The sequence below is a fragment of the Notothenia rossii genome (assembly GCF_949606895.1).
Source record: "Notothenia rossii genome assembly, chromosome: 7".
Taxonomy (NCBI): domain Eukaryota; kingdom Metazoa; phylum Chordata; class Actinopteri; order Perciformes; family Nototheniidae; genus Notothenia; species Notothenia rossii.
In genome coordinates, this window is record NC_136905.1 from 27,402,885 (window position 1) to 27,427,385 (window position 24,501).

Consider the following 24,501-nt stretch of genomic DNA (forward strand, 5'->3'; position numbering starts at 1 on the left):
TTGTGAATAGTTAGGTCTGGAGGGCTGGCCTGTCTAAAAATGCACAGAATTATCACCTCGCATATAAATAATCCTAAATGTAAACTAAATTGTAATTATGAAAAGGTATAATCCCTCCTAAAATAAATGTAATGGCAATAAGCATTCACTAGTTTATTTTTTTAAAACTGAGAAAGCAGATGGTATAAAGCGACTAATTTCACCCACAAGATGGGGACATTTTTTAAAAAGGTCTAAAAGCATCACTTTTTTTTTTAGGCGAGTTTGTATTGTGTATTTGCAAGTTATTGAACATACTAGAAATGCATTTTAATAACTTTTAGCACTTTCAAAAAATAGAGTAGTGGTGCACTCCAGCCCCCCTGTGGCTAAAATGAGTGTTACAACAACAAACACTAATGATACTGAAAAAAAAGGGTACAAAAAAAAGGACTTTCTTACCGACCCATTATGGGAAATAGAATCAAAAGTTCAACTGTGTGTATTAAACTAATAGCTGTCTTATGTGGAATGAAAATATGGAGCGCAATGATTCCAACTTCAGGAAGTTTGCGAAGTTTGAGCTTACTGCTTGGAAATGGAAGCTTGGCACCAACATGTCCGTGGGGTTAAAAAGCTTAAATGTCCTAACACTGTTCTGGTTGGTTATAAAAAGTAAAAAGGTAGTTACTGATGGGTTATTGCTGTCTGATTTGTCCAAATCTGCTAGATGATCTGAACTGCTGGACATAGCGATTACATCTTACCATCCAGTTTTTTTATCTTTCACAAACAATTCCAAAACATAAAACAAATGAAAGCCCTGCTGTAGCTCTAGTGCATTCAGCGTGTTCTCTATTATAGACCTCAACATAATTTACTCAACGTAACAATCCATTTAATAGACCTAAAATGCTTCATTGAGTTTTAATGGACTGTAGGGATGAATCTTGTTGGTGTTTCACTCTAAAACATTTTGAAAAGAGATTGTCTGAAACTAAAACTCACATTAAATACGCTGTCATGGATTGCTGGTATGACCACACATATGGAAATGTTGTCATGCATGTTATCATTAGAAACATCTTGGTAGATTTCTTTGAAAGAACACAGTATATCTCTCAGTATTGTCGCTCAGACTGAACGCTAAACACTACAGGAAATGAATGTGATCTGTATACAGCAACACAGTCTTTGGTCACTAAAATATAGCTACGAAATGAAACTTCCTTTCAAGTACCATAGTTAGGTGGAAAAAGAGGCTTGACAAAGCTGCTAATGCTAAATATATGTGCATTGTATTTTTGAATAAGTATTATCAGTGTTTTTTTTTTATGATTTTGTAACATTGGTAAAGTTTCACAGCACATAATTCCTGCTTTGGTCATAGTTTTGGTTTGAATGACGTTTCTGTATTTAATTACTGCAAATAATTATTTTTGACTATTTAAAACCATAAATATATAAATCGTAGTTTGTTTTCTGTGTAGGGGTGACCTACCACCACACATGATTGGTATGCATCTCTTTGTCTCTGTGTGTCAGTGGAAATGTCCCATGGCCTCCGCAGCCTTCACTCTCACCACAGGATCTGGATCTTTGAGCAGCATCACTAAACCTGAAGACAAACACTCAGTCAATACCAGAAGGAAAACAGAATGACCTTACATTACGGAGGAAGCAAGGATGTGCATTGAATCACCTTTAGTGATGGTGCCCATGTTGAGGTGGGAAAAATGCTCCTCTTGAAGATTCCCCAGTAGAAACCCTGAACGAACACACACACACACACACACACACACACACACACACACACACACACACACACACACACACACACACACACACACACACACACACACACACACACACACACACACACACACACACACACACACACACACACACACACACACACACACACACACACACACACACACACACACACACACACACACACACACACACACACACACACACACACACACACACACACACACACACACACACACACACACACACACACACACACACACACAACCATGAACAAACTGTCTGTGGTCCGTACACAGTCTCACTAGTTTGAGGCGTTCATGTTTTCACCTATAAACATGGCGGCTCCGGCCCGGACCTCCGCCCAGCTGCTCTTGAAGAACTGGATGACGGAGATGTGATAGAAGTTCAGCATGCCGGGAAAGTCTTGAATCTATGAACCACAACAAATAAAGTGTATGTTGAACATATACAATCATTTTTTTCCAGACTTTGATAGCTCTTTTTGTTAAATAGCATCAAAAAAGCTGAATCTAAATCCAACTAACTTCACTGAGAAACTTCCGACCTCCTGCTTTATATCCCTTTCATTTATTATTTTCAAAGGAGTTGCAGGATACCCCTTTCCAGCCGTGCATGTGTTTGAGTGTCTGTGTCTTACCAGGTACTTGGTGAGGTCGTTGATGAACTCTCCGTAGTGTAAGCTCTTGTCCTCGTGGAGGTGGTTCTGAAACATGGTGGTGATCTGCTCTGATCCCACCACAGGAGCACACACTCGCATGGAAAACTTACACGCCTGGACAGATGCAAAAACAAGATAGATATCAGTATTTAACAATGTAGCAGTATGCCCTGTAGGTTCAGAGTTTATTCATTTAGTTCTCTCAGTACCTTGACCACCTCTGGGTTAGGGTCCACCAGGTGTAACAGCAGGCTGACCAGGACATTGTGGATCTGGTCTTTGAAGACCGGCTCTCCTGAGCCAAACTTGGACAGGTTCCCCATCAGATGGATGGAAGCACAGCGGATCTCATCGTTCTCCTGGAGAAGCACAAAGCAAGATATTTAGTTAGCTCTGTGTGTGTGTGTGTGTGTGTGTGTGTGTGTGTGTGTGTGTGTGTGTGTGTGTGTGTGTGTGTGTGTGTGTGTGTGTGTGTGTGTGTGTGTGTGTGTGTGTGTGTGTGTGTGTGTGTGTGTTGAACAGAGACACAGAACACCAACCCACATCGGCTCTGGATAAGATAAAGAAACTAAACGGTCTCTTTGCTGAAGTAATCGCAAAAACTTCCAGAACTGTCAAAAAATAGTTACTTTGATCCTTTATTTTTTCTAGACGTCATACAATATATGTAATCAAATAAAATGTTGAGTAACTTAGACAAAACTTACGCTTTCCAAGAATGGTTTAATCTTCATGAAGATATAGACCACTAATAAGTGGACGTTCTTCTTGTCCAGATAGAGGAGAACTTTGGAAAGACCTGACATGGCTTCAAGGGTGATCAGCTTACCTGAGGGATAAAGAGAGAACTTAAAAAACATTTTCTACGAATGACAATCTATCAATAATGAGATTAAGATAAACATGTGGTGAGGGAAAGTGAAACCCCAAACCACTGGACTGTAAACGTAAGTAAATAAATCAGGAGAGCCAAACTTCAGATTAATGTAACTTTCTCATGTTTCCCACCATGAGAAATGACTGCTGTCACTTTACCTGGATCGTCTTTCTCCTCCATGCCTGAGCTCATGGCTGCCAGCAGCTCCTTGGCATATTTATTCACCTGGTGTTAGAAGGAAGCCAGGGTTAGAAAGAGGAACCAAGAATCAAACAAATATGTTTTAAAGTCTTAAGAACACAATTTGTTGGTCGGCATGTCTCTGCAGTTCCACAATAAATGATGATTCTAAATGCTATTTCAGAACATTTTAACTTTTATGAACACTGTGCTTCCTGTGAATTATAATTGACCAAGTCCATTGTGCAATTTAGTTAACATCTCCATTAATTGTGCAGCCCTTCTGTTGTATGTGTGTGTGAGAGCTCAGTACCTTCTCAGGTGATCCCGAGGCTATATTGCCCAGCCCTCGCACAGCCAGCATGCGCACAGTGCAGCAGGGATCTGATATCCTCTCCATCATGTTGTTCATCAACACATCTATCAACATCAACTCCGTCACCACGTGATGGTTTAACAGCTGGATCCAGGAAATGAGAGCAAAAGAGAGGTGTCAGGATACCTATGTTATGATATTCTTTATTATTTAGTGGCATTTGTGGCTATTCTTTTTACACTGTATGCGGTTAGCTGCCCCTTTCAAACACAGAAAAACAAAATGAGGTGCAATATTTCATAGTGCATCACCTCAGAAAAGAAAGCAGTAACTGTGACTCTCTGGCATTCGTAGATGTTGTTCAGTGACGGACACAGACACTCCACGATGGAGGGCAGCCTCGGACCAGCATGCTTAGCCATCGCCCTGCAGACGAACACACACATTTATTTCTAGCCTTATATATATTGAGGAATTATTTATTTGGAACACATTTTCTACTAGTTATGAGACTATATGAAACGATAGCTGGAGTACTGGCGAGGACATACATTTAAATTGTAGCAGCAACGATTAATCGATTGGCAAAAACCAAAAAGGCTGTGTTTGTAAAATTTGAATAGTATCTGCTTTTTCTTTTTTTATCAAATTAAACTGAATATCTTTTGGTTTTAAACTGAAAAAAACAAGACATTTAAAAGACATGTTTTGCTTTTTTATGATATTTTAATCTGAAAGATAAAATAAAAATGTAGGTTTTCTTATCTAAAATCAGCCCTCATTTTAGATAGGAATAATGCAAAAGCAGAAGGATGGTGTTTTTCATATCAAGCAACACCTTAACATATTTACTTTTTAAAGAGACAGAAAACGATTTGACTCCTGTTCAATGTAATAGTTGTACTTGTCTGTAACAGCATTTATCAACTGTACATTTCAGATTGAGATCCCAAAGTGACCCAGCTGGTGTGCGTATGCGTACCTTGCCAGCAGTGTGACTCCAATTACGTGTGCATTTGCTTCCTTCATTGCATCCCAGGCTTTATCCTCATCCAGTCTTTTCATCACCTCATCTAACTGAGCCCGTGCTAACAAGATCCGCAGAGCGTCAGCTGCTACCCTGATACACAAAAACAAATGACACCTAATAGTTAGCACACAGACACACTTCAAATTAAGGTTGAACAAACAATACCATTCACATTTTACCAGCTCTAAAGAGAAAAATAAGCCCACCCTGCTACGTGGATGGAGGCAGTGTGTTTATTGTTGTTGTCCTTCGGTGCCGAGACCCCGACACTTGCTCCCAGTCGGACAGTGAGACAGGAGAAGAGCTGAGGGAACAGGCTGAGTGCCGGCTCCTGACTCTGGCCATTTAATAACAGCTCTTTGAGACCACATGTCATCTGGAAGCAAAGAAAAGACACATGCAAAAATATGAGAATCATCCTCTTTTGCTACTTAAACATTTCCCTTTAATAGCATTGCTTTCATAATTATGTTGACGGGAATTGTATAGGATAAAATAAATCTTAATTTTTATCTCAAGCTTGATGCAATACGATGTATTCAGTTTGAGACTCACAGCGAGCGGCTGATTGGTTGCCACCTTCGTCGTCCCTCCTCTCATCATTGAGTCCCTCTGGTCTACGTAGGGCGCCATGATGAGAAGCTTCTCCATCACCATCTCCATGATCTGATTGGCTACGATGGGGTCCGCCCCCAAGGCCATCCACATCTCACTGGTCCAACTGGACAAAGAGAAAAATAAAGTCATTTAAAAAATAAACTCTTAGTTCTATGAGAAATCCTTTTTCCTACAAAGGCAAAAGAAACATATAATAAATGATATATATACCTGTCATACGGCAGTGGTTGGTTGACTAGTGTATTGACGACAGTCTGTAGATGCTGAGAAGCCAGGATTAGTACCGTCTGTCCCACTGCCACTCGCACCTAAGCATGGGTACAAAGAAACAGATTAGCAGGGATAGCTCATTGATGATTGGATAGAATTTCAAATATTAGCTAAACGTTTATAAAAAATATTCACATTATGCTAAATATCAAACACTGTCAGTTGGTACCTGCTCCTCTGTGATGTTCTGCAGACGCACATGTAGCACCTCCAGCATCTCTGGGACCTGACATACAAAGAGGCAATGAATTGGCTGGTGCAACAAAGGCCTGTGTGTGTGTGTGTGTGTGTGTGTGTGTGTGTGTGTGTGTGTGTGTGTGTGTGTGTGTGTGTGTGTGTGTGTGTGTGTGTGTGTGTGTGTGTGTGTGTGTGTGTGTGTGTGTGAGTGTTCTACCAGCTCCTGCAGTCCTCCTCCTCTGTTCTTCAGCAGAGTATTGAGGATGACAGACGAGGCTCTGCAGCAGTTTGCCTGACTGTCAACCAGCCCTTCAAACAACATGAACACCAGCGTGGTCAGCTGCTGCTGAGGGAGGCGCTTGCTCATCACCTGACACACACAAAGATGCAAACAGGTTTGTCTATCTTGACATAAACAGTGAAGAGAGATAATATTGATTGCAGAATAAAGGCAAAACAACAAAACAATATTGAATGAACAGATATCTTCCTTAGCAGGGAAACAGAAGGATTGAATACATGTACTATAGGAGAATGTCTAAGACAGCCGTGCTGAGTATTACCTTGGTGAGGTCGGAGCAGGTTTTATATAAGACCGAATGGTCAGGGTTATCCAGTTTTTCTTTTAGCAGCAAAAGACTGTCCACACCTTCATCCTTATAATCTAGGGAGAAACCTGCACACAAAATACAAATTAGATCGGGTCAACGGCAAGCTTTGCATAAACTAGTTTTTGTAATGCATAGACGTAAAACATCTAGGTTAAAACTGGATTATATATGTTGAGTGAGAAATACAAATGTTTTAATTTACCCTCCTGGAATGACTTGAATAAATAAACATTCTAGTTTTACATAGTTATATCACAAAAATGGATACATCACGTGAACTTTCATGCAGTGACTGTAAAACACACATAGTAAACATTTCTGTACCTTCATAGCGCAGCTGAATGTAAAGCAGGGAGTAGATGCAGTCCACAGCAGCGGTGCGCACAGCAGGGTGAGGGTCAGAGCATCGGGGAGACAGGCGGCCCAGCAGAGCTCCAAGGTTGTGGAAAGTCACCATGTTCTACACAGAGAGGCGGGAAACACCGGAAAAGAAAGTCACAAAATGTACATTTTAATAGCTGGTAAAGAAACAAACATTATCACTGATAGGATCCTTGTTTAGGGTGTCTGTATTACACATTTGAATGAGTTACAAGAATGCTGTTAAATATCAAACCTGAAAGACAAAGACTGAGGGTTGATGTGTGTGTTGTGTGTCTGTACCTTGACATTCAGGTTTTCCAGGTAGAAAGCCAGCAGATGGGAAATAGCTTTGACAGACCTCTCTCTCTCGTGGTCCTGCCCGGAGCTCAACCACGACTCAATGTGCTGCACAGCATAATAACACACATCATGTCAGACAACACAGTGCTGCAGCCATACCGCAGGCAAAGCTTCACAGCCAATGGACATCTAGCTAATCCAATTGTTCTTTTTAATTAGACAACCTAAAACACAAGTCAAGGGTATAAAGGACAGGAGACACAACAAATAGTGGTGGTGGGATTTGGTACCAGCTAGCTGATGCTAATGTGCAGTAATGTGCTAAAAAGATCTGCCACTAATTAGATCACGTCTAAAAAGAACAATAAAACCACGAAAGAATAATGCAAATATACAAATATTTAATTGAATGATTAGTCTGAAACATCACCTTAAAGATGTTCTGCAGGCCATCAGGTGTGGGGTCCCTGGCCAGAAAACTTTTCAGCAGGTCCTGCAGTGCAGCCAGAGTGTCTGTGTACAGCGCCTGCACAGAAAAACAAGGACATACAACATAACAGAATTAGAAAAATATTGCACAAAATGAGGTTTACATGTTTAAAAGTGTGTGTGTTTTTCTTGAGAGGAATGAATGTTTAAATAGTTTAAACAGTGTGAGCACACATCTCTATCTTACTTTTCTCTGCTTGGGGTCCAGTGTCTCCTCTTCTTTGGTTTTCTCTGGAGTTTGTATCTCGGGTGGCAGAGAGAACACAGTGTTCACACACGCCTTTAGCAGTTCGAAGCTCTCATTCTCACTGAGTGCAGGGTCCAGAGGCCTGAAGCACTACAAGTCAAGGATGAAACACTGGAAATGATGGGATGTCCTGTTTTTGTGGACATTTGTGATAAACATTGAAGCTGAAGGATACGTAAGGTTGGCAAAGGTGGTCATCACAAGATGGCGTAGTGGAGTCCTCAATGAGTCAGCTGGCTCTGCCTTGATGAAATCCTGAATAGTGTAAATATAACATCATGAATACAGATCAGAGAAATTGTAGTTTCATCCACAATTAAACATGTGTGACTTGTGGGGCTATACCATTTAAAACAATAAGTACTTTAAATACCATTCAGTATGTTAGAGGGATTGATCTTTTTTTAAACCTAACTTTTATTTTTCATTGAAAGATATAGTAAATGTTAATGGAGTAGTTTTTAAGAGGATCAGTTTGTTTTGTTAAGTGTGTAAAGTACAAATAGTAGGCAGGGATATCTTTGCGGTATCATGATGTGTTTTCAACACATACAGTATTTAGCCTTATATATACTTAATATTGTGCTTCCTGCAATTTGAATATTGCACGAGTCCATATTGCAATCTCAACAAGTTTTGGATTAATTCTGCAACCCTAAAGTTAAACAAACCGAATTGACTACTGACCAGCAAGACATTGATGATCTCCTGTTTGCGAGAGAAGACGTAGCCTTGTTTCTTCACACACTCACTGATGGCTTTGGCTATGAGCCCAACACTCTGGACCAAACTGAGTTTCATAGTCAGGTCCTGTTATAGGGAGGGACAAAAACAAGTAGGCTCACAATATGAAGAAAAGGGTTATTTGCATTTTCAGGAATGCAAACAACAAGGCCAACTGGAGCCCAGTTTAGCAGATGCAACTCTACAAGCGATTGATCCAAAATCATCATTCCGGCAGTATAAGAACAAAGCAATCAATGCAATCAATCCAAAAAGCGGAATTGTGGGGATAGCGGGATTGATTCTCCATGCCTATTGTATGGAGAGACACTTGAAATCAGAGTTGTATGATTAGAGATTAGAGATCGATTGACAGCAAACCACCAGCAGGCTCTTATTTAAAGAAGTCACAAAAGAGCAGTTAAGATTTAGCAAGAAATTACAAAAGCCCTTTCACACTCCAAAAATCCACCATCAGGCAATGAAGGAAAGAAAGAATGAACGTGTCTGGACCGGAGGGAGATGGATCCAAAGGGGAAGGATTTTTATACTAATTTTAATTTGGATAAAAAGCTATTTTTTAAATTTCAGTTCAATCTCAGTTTGTAGCAGTGAAACAAAAAACAGTAAGTCATTCTAACAGCGTACAACCGCATAAATAATGCAGCATTATTGTAAACCAGCTCTTTAAAAAGGAGCCAAATAATGAAACCATAACATTTCTATTTGACAAGAAGCTTTTGACTCAAACCCATTTACACATAAGTAATGTAGCGAGGATGTTGCTAGTAATGTAGGTCATTTAAAATAATTATAAAAGGATTCAGTAACGGCCAGAGGAACACACTTTGCTTTAGATGCAAGGTTAGAAACACCATCTAGTAACGAAGGAAATGTATTTTCATTAATTCACCCAAATCTAGAGAAGCTTAGAGTATCAAAGCCTCACTTCCTGCGGGCTATAAAAGTGGCTGCAATAGAAGATTAAATTGTTTTCTTTTTAGCGATGATCGGTCATGACTAGAATCCATTTGAACTGATCACAGCCACTGTTCTCAATCAATGCTGACCCTTTTAAAACAGCCACCTTTTCAGTCTGAAGGGGTTTGATACTCCACAGATTGTTGGATCATGTTCATCAAACTATATTTCACTGAGGAAGAGCATTTTCACTTCTGACCAGTCAACTCTATTAACTGTGCATGTTTGAAGTCAAATACAGTCATCAAATTAACCATATATTTAAGACACTTGTGAAATCTAGTGCTCTACCAGTGTGAAATACAATATACAGCAAAGTAAATGCTTTTAGAAAAACCAGTTACTTCATTGTAGCAAGGTGTGTATTCTTTCCCTAAAGACACTTTCCGTAAAAGTTTTAGTAAATATCACCACAACATGTGCAGAATTGTAAGAAAAAATCCACAAAAGAGTAAGGAAGGAGAGCGAGGTGAAATAAAGAAAAGTTAACTGGCAAGTGAGACAGAGAAAGCTGAAGGAGAGAGAGAGGGCCCCGGAGTTCCTTCAACAATACCTTTGTCTCTACTTTAATCCCCAGAACCTGTGTGAAATAGATTTAATAAAGTCATGAGAGAACATACAAATATCTCAACTGGGTGATGTGTGCAGAGGTGCGTGTGTGGCTGTTTTTGAGAATGGCATAATTTGACTTGTGATTTAACTAAAGTCAACACAGCGGACGACAGTGTTACTTCTGAAATCTGCAGATTTACCAACATACTAACTGCTGCCTCCCCGTTGCTATAGGGATTCATTCAACAGAAGGACATTTTCACAAGGTATAAAGCATGTTTGGACATATTTTTTAAAAATAAATGCAGACTGCTTTTCTGGATTTAAGGCTTACCCCAATAAAGTTATTTTGTATTGTTAATAAAAGTGTTAAATAAAAATATAATTAATTCATTATTTCGATTTTTTTTCCTCCAAAAATAAAAAAAAGTCACTATTTGCTCCCTAACACTGCGAGATACACACATAAAGAAATGAGTTTTAAATAAACAAGCTGACAGACATCACAGGGTCTATTTCAGGGCAATGTTGGGAAAAACACTTGAAGCAACAAACCTGAACTGACAACATTGAAAAAGTCTTAAAATGAGCCGCCCACTAGCAAACATAGAGGACCAATCAGTGAGCTGATATTATAAATGGTACAGTTTACATTTTAAAACTATGGATCCATTTGGAAAACAGAAAACAATTTTAACTCTGAATTGCAATCAGACCAGTTCATCATATTTAACAAGTAGCTTTTATTACAATATTTTTCTGTACTTCAACCCTTGTTTGTCCTCATTATCAGTGTCATTCTTCCCTGTTTGCCAGTTTGTGTCTCTTTAATAACAAAGTGATGTTACCTTTGTATGTACATTACCTTGGTATTGAAGTGTTTGCTGATGGCGCGGAGGATGTCTTGATCGATGCGAGTCAGTATCTTCTCCGGTGGTGCGTTCAGGGCCACATGACCATAACACAAGATTAATGTGCTTTTCACTTTCTCTACCTCGACATCGTTACGTTCCTGAGGAAAGGAAAGTGAAGACAGACAACACAAGCGTGTTTAACAACAGCACAACAGATTCTTCACATGATGGATATATGATGAATGTTTATTGTACTTTGAGAAGGTTGAAGATGCTCGGTGACTTCTTGAAGGCGTCCGACTTGCCGAACTCTTCCAGTTTTGCCAGAGTTCCCTCTAAGTGGCTGTTGGCACACAGACCCACCCCCATTGCAACTCCCTGACAGATAGAGAGAACAGAAACAAGAAGTCCAGGCATGAAAATGTAATAGCAATCATTGAGAAATGCTCATTTTTATATCAGATTCACAACACAGGAGAAATCCTCGTATGACATTTGTACCTCTCTTTCGATGGCATCACTGTGTTTTGCTGTGAGGAGCATTTCTTGCAGCTGCTTTTTAACCACTTCCTTATTGAAACACTGTTTGAGAGTCACTCCGATACATTGATACAGGAAACTCTAGAGAAAATGAAAAATACAAATTACATTACATATATGATGTTAAATGTGATCAGTGCTGGTTTGTAATCTATGTTCACCATCAACAGTTCTCATCTGACAGGTTTGGGAAGAAATAGTTTGGACAATACATTTTTCTTTACTGAACATTTAAAATAATCTTTAACTTACTGTTGTTAAATAAACAGCATTAAGTCTCTACACTCAGGTTAACTGTTCACCTCAGGGGCTGTTATGTCATTTGTTTGTTTATTCCACACATGGCAGTTATTTTAAAACAAAAACATGTACACTTATACTGGTCTTTCATTTTTGTATAGCGCATGGTGGAAAGGAGCAGGGAGAACAACATCTTATTGTACCTGCCCCTTCTCATAAAGAGGCGTAGCTTTGTTTGAGGGGGTCATGAGCCTTAAAGGATGGGAATCACCACTGAACACAGTCGGCATCTTGAGTTTTATTATGATCAACATGAAGCTCTAAATTAGGCTCACTGTGAGGGCCTAGCCGCACGACAAACAACAAAACCATGTCAAATTATTTTATGTTACTGCTAACAAAACAAAACAATAGATTGAGTTCACTTTTTTGATTTGTGGGTGAAAAAGCTGAAGCTCTTACCTTCTCCTCTAAGGCGTTGTTATATGTCGAGAGGTATCTCGTGGCCTCTGCTGCCAGCTGACACACCCACTTGTCATCATCAATAGTAGACAGCGTCTTAGACAAGAGCTAGAGACAAGAATTTAGAAGAAAATCCACTTAATCGAGTCAGACAGTAATGTTTACTCCATTAAACAATCTTTCCGGGGAAAACATTGGAATTTTTAGTCTGACTTGGGCTGTCTAAGAGCAAAGTATATTTAGGATAATATTCTCATATAGAGTAAACAAGCCCACCTGCAGCAACTTTTCCTCCCACTGCTTCTTATCCAGGCTCTCTGCTGTTGACTCTGAAAACAAACCACACACAGGCAGACTAAAACTAATGTTCATTAGACAGAAAAAGGGAAAGGATCCCAAAACATCTGCACCCTACATATGTGTAAACGTTGTTAAAAAAGCACAGCAAGTATCCACTTGGTTTCTCCTACAGGAAAGCAGGCTTCCTTCAAAGCTATTTCATAAATATAAACATAGAAATGATCATGTTCAAATATGTTCATACCCTCTAAAATGGAGAGCAGAGGAGGTATCTCTTTTTCCCAGAGTATCTCTGTGTTGGGGTGGATGTTGATGCAGAGGATCTGAAGGAGAGAGAGGGAGGGAGCTCCGTGACCTCTGCTGCTGAACGGGAACGCTGCATTCACCTGGAGCACAAACCACCACACACACAAAGACACACAGATACCAGACAGGGGTGTTCAGATTACTAATTACATTTTGAGTAGAATTAGTATATTACTCTTTTGAATATACAGAAAGAGCAGCTCCAAATATTAAAATTACAATATTTGAAGTCAAAATGTGTAAACTTCAGACTCGACAATGGATGATATTAGGCATGACAAATAGTTGTCTAACACAGGCCCTAGATTTCATTATATTATACTAAATGTATTTCTATTTCTTCAGCTGTTTAAGACTGGATGTTCAGTAAGCCTTTGCTTTAAACTCTAGTGACAAAAAGATGTGAAAGTTTGGCTCCATATAAAGTTACCAGAGATAAAAGAAATGTGTTCTAGTTATAGAGTTGGATTTACTTACCAGCAGCCTGACCATTAGTGTTTGAGGAGAGGGCAGATTGACTGGAGGACAGAGAAGACACATTTTACTTGATGTTGTGATCATGAAACACAATAAGAATGGTAACTTTCTCAAAGCTGCTCTTTAGGACTGTCTTTGTATCTAAATGGAACAACTGTTTTGGATATGTATTAATCATTTAAGTAAGATGTCATGCAAAAGAGGAAGTCAAAGACATCACTTTGGTATTTTTCCCTATTATCTGACATTTTATAGAAGAAATAATCACGAGAATAATGGATTATTTGCATCCCAACCGTACATGCATGTGGTCGGTAAATATTGCCCCTACCTTCCACAGTAAAGTCTATGTTGAAGTTGGGCTCCTGGTTACTTTTCTTCTTGCTGCCCAGCACGATCAGACTCTTACACAGAGGCATGGTGGCATTGCTGAACTGAGGGGGGGTCAGGTAGTACAACAGCTTCGGCCACAGCACCTGAAAACAACAAAATATACGTTACATTTCTAATCAATGTTAATTAGTCTGAGACATACAATGGACAACAACTGCTGTTCATTTAACCTGAAATAATCTGTTTTACAGCTTCAAAAAAAATGCAACAGTGAAACAAACAACAGTCGTTCATTTTTTTTGGGAACCCAGATGAATCCGTCAGCAATAGATAGTAGGGAAGCTCGATTATGGCAAAAATCATAATCTCGATTATTTGGGTCAATTGATATCACGATTACTAAAAACGATTATCCATTTACTTTGAAAACATCCATTTATTGGAGAAGATTTTTTTTGAACAGTATGTTTTTAACAGTTGATTACCATGAACTTTAAGTAGAACTCAACTGAAAAACCAATAAAAAAATAAAATTAATACAAAAATAATCGTTATATTTCCATTATGTTGTTTTCATAATCGTTGCAAGCCATAATCGTAATTGCCATTAAAATACGATTAATTGAGCAGCCCTAATGGATTGTCTACGTACATCAGCGAGTCGTCCCACAGTGGTGGTCAGGAGGTGCAGGGTGTTGTCGCACATCGACCTCAGAGCCTCGTTGGTCACCTCCTCTGGATCTGCGGGCTTCTGGCCTCTCTGGAGACACACAGATGGATTCATGTTTTAGATTCTAATCTTAAGTATGTTATCGAGAAATGTAAATAGGCTTCAAGTTTGATCCACTTGATTTGTAAGCCTTGTAAGTCTACACCTTCTCATAAAACGCTCAGCTTTATATGAACTTTCAAACAAATCCACTGATTAAGGTTAAATCCAACAGAAGTTGTACCTGATATGTGTCAGGTAAGGCGCAGTGTTGTACGATGAATCGAACCAGCAGCTCCCCCCCCTCCAGCTCAAGGTAGCCGTGATGAGCCATCGCACTGATCACCTGCACCACGCGCTTCTTCACCTGAGACACACAGAGATACATTCTTATGATTGTCTCAACAAAAATCATACCGAAAGGAAAACTCAACTGTTAGAAACTGTGATTCTGTTATTCAATGGTCACATAGAGAGTGTGTGTCTGCATGTGTGTTACCTTGTTGCTGTGGTCAGCCATTGGTTGTCTGATGCTGGCCAGAATCAGCAGCTTCTTATTCTCCATTGTGGAAGCTGCAATAACACAATTAGACACAAACACAAATAATTACATAAGAATGAACAGATAAATAATAAGGGTTGTGTAGACTACGTGAGTTTGATATGATAGAAGACGACTGAATGAGTAATTTAATCATGCCAAATGAATCAGTGATGTGTGTGTAGTAACAGATAATAGGAGCTGTTGGGGATGCATGTGGGCTGTGCAGAATCTTATTTTATTCTAAACTTCTTTTGAGATTTTTTTGTAATATAGCTTTGAATGTCTGTTGGCCTACCCTGAAACTAAATTCTCAATTCAAATGAGAAAAAAAATGAGTTTCCTTTTCTTAATTAAATTAACTTTCGACAACGAATATAACTCCTTGTATGTGCGGCAAGAAGGAAGGCAAATCGTTTTTTGAGTGCAGCAAAATGTTGTTTATGAAAGTCTCAAGTGTGTTTTCTCACTGGTGGAGTTGATGAAGTGACGAAGGACGGCCAGGGAGCCCAGCCTGCTACGCTCATTGCTGTTCTCCAACTTCTGAAGAACGAACATGACCAGCCGGTCTGGGAAGGAGTTTGCTGGAGAGACGAGTGGAAAGGAGTTAGAAAGAAAGAGATTCAAATGTAAAATCCCATCATTTTCTCATTCATACAAATCAGGAACACAGGAATCTCCAGGTCTATTTGTTCTACTAGTTTTTTGTGTGAACAGATTGACAATCTTTGTGTCAATGTGTAATCTGTAAATGTAAAACCCCTTACACAAATGAAAAAAAAAAGAAATGTGGAAAATATTTTGCAAATAAAAAAAAATGTCCAAGTAAAAATAAGATAATCTACAGATATATTAAATAAATGACAGTGGGGGAAAAAAGTATTTAGTCAGCCACCAATTGTGCAAGTTCTCCCACTTAAAAAGATGAGAGGCCTATAATTTTCATCCTCGGTATACCTCAACTATGAGAGACAAAATGAGAAGAAAAAAAATACAGAAAATCACATTTATTTGCATATTATGGTGGAAAATAAGTATTTGGTCAATAACAAAAGTTCATCTCAATACTTTGTTATATACCCTTTGTTGGCAATGACAGAGGTCAAACGTTTTCTGTAAGTCTTCACAAGGTTTTCACACACTGTTGCTGGTATTTTGGCCCATTCCTCCATGCAGATCTCCTCTAGAGCAGTGATGTTTTGGGGCTGTCGCTGGGCAACACAGACTTTCAACTCCCTCCAAAGATTTTCTATTGGGTTGAGATCTGGAGACTGGCTAGGCCACTCCAGGACCTTCAAAAGCTTCTTACGAAGCCACTCCTTCGTTGCCCGGGCGGTTTGTTTGGGATCATTGTCATGCTGAAAGACCCAGCCACGTTTCATCTTCAATGCCCTTGCTTATGGAAGGAGGTTGTCCCTCAAAATCTCACGATACATGGCCCCATTCATTCTTTCCTTTACACGGTTCAGTCGTCCTGGTCCCTTTGCAGAAAAACAGCCCCAAAGCATGATGTTTCCACCCCCATGTTTCACAGTAGGTATGGTGTTCTTTGGATGCAACTCAGCATTCTTTCTCCTCCAAACACGTCTAGTTGAGTTTTTACCAAAAAGTTCTATTTTGGTTTCATCTGACCATATGACATTCTCCCAATCCTCTTCTGGATCATCTAAATGCTCTCTAGCAAACTTCAGATGGGCCTGGACATGTACTGGCTTAAGCAGGGGGACACGTCTGGCACAGCAGGATTTGAGTCCCTGGCGGCGTAGTGTGTTACTGATGGTAGCCTTTGTTACTTTGGTCCCAGCTCTCTGCAGGTCATTGACTAGGTCCCCCCGTGTGGTTCTGGGATTTTTGCTCACCGTTCTTGTTTCTCATTTTGACCCCACGGGGTGAGATCTTGCGTGGAGCCCCAGATCGAGGGAGATTATCAGTGGTCTTGTATGTCTTCCATTTTCTAATAATTGCTCCCACGGTTGATTTCACACCAAGCTGCTTACCTACTGTATTGCAGATTCAGTCTTCCCAACCTTGTCTACAATTTTGTTTCTGGTGTCCTTTGACAGCTCTTTGGTCTTGGCCATAGTGGAGTTTGGAGTGTGACTGTTTGAGGTTGTGGACAGGTGTCTTTTATACTGATAACGAGTTCAAACAGGTGCCATTAATACAGTTAACAAGTGGAGGATAGAGGAGGCTCTTAAAGAATAAGTTACATGTCTGTGAAAGCCAGAAATCTTGTTTGTTTGTTGGTGACCAAATACTTATTTTTAAACCATAATTTGCAAATAAATTCTTTAAAAATCAGACAATGTGATTTTCTGGATTTTTTTCTTCTCATTTTGTCTTTCATAGTTGAGGTATACCTAGGATGAAAATGACAGGCCTCTCTCATCTTTTTAATTGGGAGAACTTGCACTATTGGTGGCTGACTAAATACTTTTTTGCCCCACTGTATATGAAATGGCATTTTTGAAAATCACAACATTTACATCTTGCGATCAGGCATTCCAGTTTTTATTTGTGTTATCAAAAATAATTTGTTGATCTCAAAAATTCTATTTGTGAATTTATATTTTACTCACACAGAGTGTAAGACAAAACACAAATACCATGGAGACAAGAAAAACAAGATGTTGAAGGGAAGAGAAGTGGACCATCAGCCACAGCTAATATGATTATGTTGTGCTGGACGCTGAGTCCGGCTAATGGCTGATCACATTACTGATCTTGTGACTCCATAGAACTAAAACAGATAGAAATGCTGTCAAACAACCTTTAGCTATTACCAAACAATTAACCTGGTCATCACACTCTTCTTGTATAAATAATGAACCAAATTGTATATGAAAGCTTCAGTACCTAGTAAGCTGAAGCAGCGGAGGACCTCGTTGTGGTTCTTGACAGTCGGAGGGTTACTGTAGTCTATTGGTGCAGAAACCTGGTAGTTGAAAGGAGATGTGTCAACTTGAGCCCTCAAACAAGTTCTGGTGAGCTCTGACATGTCTAAATAATTACATAGAACAAGTTTATTACATCTCAATGGTAATGGCCAGATGTTTACCTCAATCAATTACCTTTGCAGCAGTCATAATAATAATAATAATAATAATAATGAGGAAAATACCTTTGACCTGCTAAACAGTTTTAAGGTTTTGAGTCGGATCAGTGAGATAGGAATATCTGTAGGTGTGGTTAAGATTATGCTGCTGTAACATTCTGATGAAACACTCACAAGACAATCCAGATCATGCTCACATATGGTTGGAAGACTCATTGTGGTAACGTGTTGCGACATAGCAAGGCATAGGGCAGCTCAGTCACAAGGTTATGCAAACATCTGACTGCAGCGCCCCTGACAGTCATTTGACACATTTCAAAAAGAAAGCCGCTTAAGGTGAACCTACAGTGAGATGCAAACCCAGTATGCCCAGTGCTTAGCCTCAGAGTTGTGATTTATGAGGTGAACCGTTCTGTCAGTAAACAGAAGGATTTTGACATTGCACAATGACTGCATTACAGCCAGTATGACACAGACTTAAGTAGTGTGATAGAAAGTGCTGATTGAAACCAGCAACTGACAGTGGTCATACCACACAGATCCACGTGAAGGTGATGTGATGTACTAATTTAAGAATGTTATGCTTGTGGTTTGCTCAAAGGATGTTATTGGGCACTCTCACTTCCGTTTTTTTTGTTAGTTATTAACCATTTCAAACGTTTCACATTAGGTCTCCAAGAAATGCACTAGCTGAGCTTGATGGTCTGACCAACGGTACCTGGTATGGATTCAGTTCAATTCATTCATTCACAGAGTAACATCATATGACATAATGGAGATATACCAGACCCCGATAGGCTATCCAAAACGTTGGTAAAGGAACCGAGACACAATATACTGTATGCTACTAGCCCATCTAGAATTGGACAATTGGAGGTATATATATGAGAACAGCAGAACATCTTGACGAGTATGATTTCTGCAAATTGTCCCTTTTTTATGAGCGTCCGTGTCATGTGTCTGTGATGTGCTGCATTGTTTGATTTAGTATGTGTGTACCTGTTGATGCAGGGCAAAGAGCAGACTGTCCAGTTGTGTCTCCAGCACTCTGCTGCTCATGCTGACAGAAGCATCCAGAACTTGGCACAGACTCTGAGTGGAGGCAGAATAAAGAAGTGAAACAAAGTTTAATTGGCAGAAATAAAGAATGAATGCCCATAAAAGTCAGGAGACAGTTGTGAATGATGGCCATGAAACAAAATGCACTGCACTACAAACTCAAACCCACCTTGCTAATGATATAGTGCTCGTTGTTTTTCTTGTACAGGGACAGGATGGCAGGAATGAGCTTAGGAATCTGCTCCTCCAGTTTATCACTGGCCATCAGATGGCTCATAGAGCCCACCGCCTCCGCTACTGTCCACCTCAACTGGAACACAGAGACAGGAAGTCAGGTGACAGGCGTTACAGAGATTATGTGACATAGATTCACTAAATAGTAACCTTTACTAGAACTGTGTGAATAGGGAATACATAAAAAGGGAAGCCATGGAAAAAGGTGAAGAAGAAATCATGAAGCTCAAAAGATAATAGACAATGTTTTTCTACAGGGAGCTCACCTTTGACTCCCTGCTTTGTAACCAGTTATTGAAGAGGATGTCGAAAGCAGCATAGATTTCACTGGAGAATGTGTCCTTCCTGACTGTGGGATCTGGAGCTTTGTCCAGGTTGGCAAGGTACTCCAAGATACTGTCGCTGAAGTGACACAGAGCTGCAGAAACAAACAGAGGGAAAGGGAAATTAGGAAGAGTGAAAAACCATGTGAACCTTAAGTGTTTTAGGAGAAGGATATTATATTATTCAACATTTATGAAGATTTGATAAAAGCCTGTAGGGAGGTTCTTACCTGAAGAGAAGACCCACTTCATGTTGTCCTGTTTGGCCATGCTCAGCATTGGCAGCATGGTGCCCAGAATAGCATTGAGGAAGGGTACCATTCCATAAACTAGAGAACAAGGAAGAATACAGCATAAATTAGACCTTATTAGCTCTCATTTCCTCCGTGCTAGGAGAAATTGTACCAATTGTTAACAGAAAAGCATGGAGGGAACTCTGTATCTCTGTACTGGTCATTGATTTACAGTTACTCTAGCTAATTCCTCTGAAAAGTCAACATAAATCTAATTCAGTTGACACAAAGAACTACAAGGATAGCTACTCAGAAGCAGCCACTGATACAAGTCCTATTGAGCATTTAGAATGTTCATAAGGAGTCATGATTTGATATCTATTATATACTGTATAGTATATATTTATATGTTCCAATATTAAAGGCAAAGCCAGCAAGTTTATTTATATAGCCCTGATTTAAAATAAGCAAGATTTGCAGGGGATCTGCAGTTTGGAGCATAATAACTGAATGCTGGTTTTACATCACAGTAAATGCACATTTAGAATGAAGAAGACATGCATACAAATGTGTAAGGCACGCAGAAGCAGTGGATGTCGTATGGGACCAATGTTGTGTGCTCCTAAACAAATAAACTATGGTGGTGTGCAAACATTTTGTCCAATAAAAGCTGTTTTAAACAGGTTTAACAGGTTTTTGTCTTTTCAACATCACTCAATAACTGATTGAACTTCCTTAAGTAAATATATTCTTACCGTTGGAATCTGAAAGGTTGGCTAGTGTCTTGACCACGAAGAAGTGAGGAAGGAGCCCCGGCTGAAACTTGCTTAGTATCTCCTCCATGATGTCATTGATGTGCTTGTTGCCCACAGCGACCAAAATATTACTGGCTGCCTGCTGCCAATCAGGGATGACCTCCTGAGGGAAACAGAAAGGCAGAAAAAACATTAAGGACCATAGTTCATCATCTTCACTCTGCATTACACAAAAAACAAACAAAAAATGTAAATCTGACATTTTACCTTTGTTCGTGTCATCTCATCTGAGGCCAGAGAGATGATACTCTTGATCCTGGGGTTACTGATCTCCTCTATCCTGCAGCCCACAATCAGCTCAATAGTCTGAAGAATCACAACTCTGTGGCTCACCACCAACTACAAAGAGGCGGCGGAGAAGAAAGGAGGGACAAGAAGAGAAGGAATAAAAGAAAATATCTATTTTAACACAAAACTGAGAAGTAATAATGTCACAGCTAAGTTCAATGTATTCAACTGACTGCAACGTAGTCTAAATATAATACACAATACAGAATATTCAACAACATCTCAATGAAAAAGGACATTCTTTGTGCAGTGTCACTGATGTTTCCCTAGATATTTCCCCAGTGTATCATCTGTAATCACAGTCATGGGCTGAGACTGTATGATAAGATCATACACACACAAGCTGATTCAGAGCTCTATTGGGACATTTATTAGGAGCTGATGTGTTACAAATACAAAATAAGGACCAGGAAATTAACCTTTTATTTCTATAGGCCCATGCAGGTCAAATCTAAGCAGGTTAGAGGAAGAATTGAGCAATATTTGTCATACAATATCTCAATTGTATTATAGTACAGCTTCTGGAAATTATGTTGACAAAACCTGTTTAAAAAGAAAAATGTGGATGTATGTTTTTTGGAAACTCCAGTGGATTAAAGACTTGTAACATTAAGACTCAAGTTTAAGCTCAATTGGCAGAAATCTATTTTGAATATTTGTACAATTCATAATTTAAGTCAGTCTGAAATATTGCTGTTTTTGGACTGTTGGTGAAACAGTTTAATTATGTTCTATCATTCATAGACCAATTAGTGATTGATATATCAATATAATGAATCGAAAATGTACATTAATATTGATTTATGCTGCTTGACTCTCATTAGTCAAACCTCAAGCGGAAAATCGGATTCTCTCTGTGACAGAAATGCACCACAAATACACACAAGTTTACATGTTGCATGTGTGGGAAATAAAACCACATGCTAGAGGCCCTTTAGGTATGACCAGATTCCACAGATTAGCCGTACAACAGGGGGTCACATGACCACAATTCAATTCAAAACACAGAGATTTCCATCATAGAAGTTAATGGTGTTCAATGTTTTTGTGTAGCTTCTAATCTGTACACTGGGGTTACAGACTGCAGTCACAGCAAAAGAGCACTTTAACTGTTGAAAAGTTCCCAGATGGTGTTGACCAGACACTAATGGCAATACCAGAACTAAAGGAGAGTAAATGGTAGTAAAAGCATGCTCATGTATAGCAGTCATGCCGATCTGGCTCTTTTGGCAAGGGCTACAAGAGTGTGTACTGATAATTATGTCCACTGGTTACCACGGTATGGTTTCTTAGACACACACAGTCGAAGTGGTGGGATAGAGCTGTTTCCTGGCGATTTACCTTAGGGTGTTTCAGCAAGTAGTCCTGGCACATGGCTAACACTCTGTCTGGCTGCTGTTTTCCCAGGGTCAACATGGACTTCCTGACCTGCTCCTGGACCTCTGAGTCTTTATCAGTGGCCGCGTCTAGAAGAGCCAGGGTCACCTCTAGAGGGAAAACCACAGAATGATGAGAAATATGAGTATGGAGATTCAAATGTAAAACACAAGAAGGAGAGGCCCTAAACACAAATGACTAGAAAACTAGAAAAACCTGAGAAAAATATGCATGGTTCAGAACAATCCGAGCAAATTCACAACTGTAGATGAATAGAGGCGGAGATAATACAAATTGGGGAAAAAAGAGAGGAGCTCACGTTCCACATCTGTGTCCTCCATGATGTACAGCCAGAGGGATGGCTTCCTGTAGCCTGTGGCCGAGGATGTAGCTTCCCTCCTGGGATACAGATGGGCAGAGGCTGCCTGGAGCTAAGGAACATAACACGATATGTAGATACTAAGTAAATATATTAATTAATTTGACCCTTTCAGTGGTTTTGCAGACCGCAACATCTCACTATCCTTTCAGCTGTCTACGCTTTAGTTACCTGTCTACGCCGCCTCTTTAGCCACTAACACCACCTCCTAATAAACCAGCACGAAGTAGAAAACAACTATTATTAATACAAAGCTATATGAGGCTGACATTGAAAGAAAACGGCTCTCATTATTGTCCAAGTATATTCTTGACGTCTTGTCTATTGTAGCTTGTGTTATAATTATTTATGCGCCTTTAACCTTATGGAGAGATGATGCTGCAGACTTGTTAGCATGCTAACCTACAGTAGCATCTGTTGCTACGGAAGACAGCGTCCTCACACCGCAGAATGAAGGAAAACAAGAGCTTTGCTAATTAGGATAACTTATCAAGTCTTAGTAAACGTCGGCTGAATAATTACCTCTGACGACTGCTTCTTCTCTCGGTTTGAAACAATAGGTTTCCCTGTAAGTGTGCTCGCTGTGTGCCTGTCTGTCAGTGCAGGTGTAAACACGCCTGGTCATGTGCTTCTGGACAGCACGAGCGCATCAGGCAAGGGGGCGTGGTCAGACAGTCATAGAACTGAAGCACATAGAGCTGCTATTCAACCTACAAACCATGATCTAGTCTGCTTTAGTAGGGTGAGAGAGTGCCTTTTGGAGACTATTATGCATGGCTTCACTTCGTAATTTATTTATTTTTCTCGTGGTGTATGTTTCTCATGTCTGTGTGTATCAACAAGTACCTTTAAACCAGGTTCTATTTCGTATATGGCTTCGCCCTCTAAGGCTATCGCTATTGGGTAATCCCCCTGCGCACCCGCGCAGCACTGAAACACTTGTAGTCCACGCTCACCCGCAAGGTGGGCCCCGCCCTCGGGCCTCCTTCCGGTATAAATAGGAAGGAGGTCCGGCAATCTGCTACCTCTTTTCTTCAGCAAACCTCGGAAGTTACTGAAGCACAGAACCATTAAACATCATGAGCAACAACTGCGTCCGAAATTGTCCCTGATGTGGCTCAGGATATATCATGAGCTATGACCAGCACGCAATGTGCGAATCCTGCCTGGGGCCAGAGCACGCGGACGCGGCTCTCAGCCAGCAGGTCGCTTACTCACATTGTGCCCGTCTCCCATCAGCCGACAGGAAGCGAAGAGCGGACGCTCTAGCTGCTGCGGCCGACGAGGACGATTGGCCCGTCCAGCACGTGGACGGCAGCATGTCCCTGGAGCCGAGTTCCGGGCAGGAGTCGGACGACTCCTACCCCGTCTCCCTCCATGGTTCACCGTGCGGTTCTCCCCTCCCTCCTCTCCCCCGGACGGGGGAGACAGAGTCGGAGCAGGGGCATGGTTTGGCGGCCGAGCATGAGGTCCCCTTCTCCGTCGCAACAGAACGGCGCCCTAAGTCGAGCTCCCCCAGAGAGTATGTCGCCCGCCAGGCCGACCAGGTGCACCAGTGTGCCTTTCTGGCGGCGGAGAATATCATCGCGCTGCTCTCCAACTCGGTGGTGACACTGGTAGAGCCAGAGGCGCGGGAAGGTATTTTGAGTGGGGGTGCTGAGGTGCTGGACTCCAGTGAACAATATTACGGGCACTATAGAGCATGCATAAAAAAACTCCCCACAAGCAAACACACAGTAAACCCGCGACTGTTACAATGAAGGCTCGATAATCAGCTCACGGCATATTGGCAGGGGTAAAGTGCTATT

The 24,501-nt window shown here is 40.4% G+C and overlaps 1 protein-coding gene across 3 annotated transcripts; it reads right to left on the reverse strand.

The window, feature by feature from the left end:
- On the reverse strand, positions 1-24,259 carry mroh1 (maestro heat-like repeat family member 1). 3 transcript variants are annotated; one of them, XM_079694354.1, is made up of 45 exons: positions 23,912-24,259; positions 22,634-22,745; positions 22,279-22,424; positions 20,857-20,988; positions 20,590-20,752; positions 19,832-19,930; positions 19,545-19,696; positions 19,214-19,354; positions 18,985-19,077; positions 17,787-17,865; positions 15,401-15,514; positions 14,889-14,962; positions 14,634-14,756; positions 14,333-14,440; positions 13,679-13,823; positions 13,348-13,388; positions 12,809-12,950; positions 12,541-12,593; positions 12,265-12,372; positions 11,524-11,643; positions 11,278-11,400; positions 11,034-11,180; positions 10,170-10,196; positions 8,600-8,722; positions 8,088-8,167; positions 7,853-7,994; positions 7,607-7,702; positions 7,177-7,281; positions 6,838-6,973; positions 6,466-6,578; positions 6,120-6,272; positions 5,895-5,951; positions 5,666-5,763; positions 5,393-5,558; positions 5,044-5,213; positions 4,790-4,927; positions 4,119-4,233; positions 3,805-3,951; positions 3,470-3,536; positions 3,142-3,263; positions 2,644-2,793; positions 2,414-2,548; positions 2,083-2,185; positions 1,682-1,747; positions 1-1,597 (listed from the first exon to the last, which is right to left on the reverse strand). In XM_079694354.1, exons 1-45 carry the CDS (start codon positions 23,927-23,929, stop codon positions 1,521-1,523), a joined length of 5,019 nt encoding a protein of 1,672 aa, XP_079550480.1. In that variant the 5' UTR covers positions 23,930-24,259; the 3' UTR covers positions 1-1,520. The 3 variants fall into 3 exon arrangements, with proteins under 3 accessions (XP_079550480.1, XP_079550482.1, XP_079550481.1); XM_079694356.1 differs by lacking the exon at positions 23,912-24,259 and adding an exon at positions 23,216-23,536; XM_079694355.1 differs by lacking the exon at positions 10,170-10,196.
- Between the last annotated feature and the right edge of the window lie 242 nt (positions 24,260-24,501).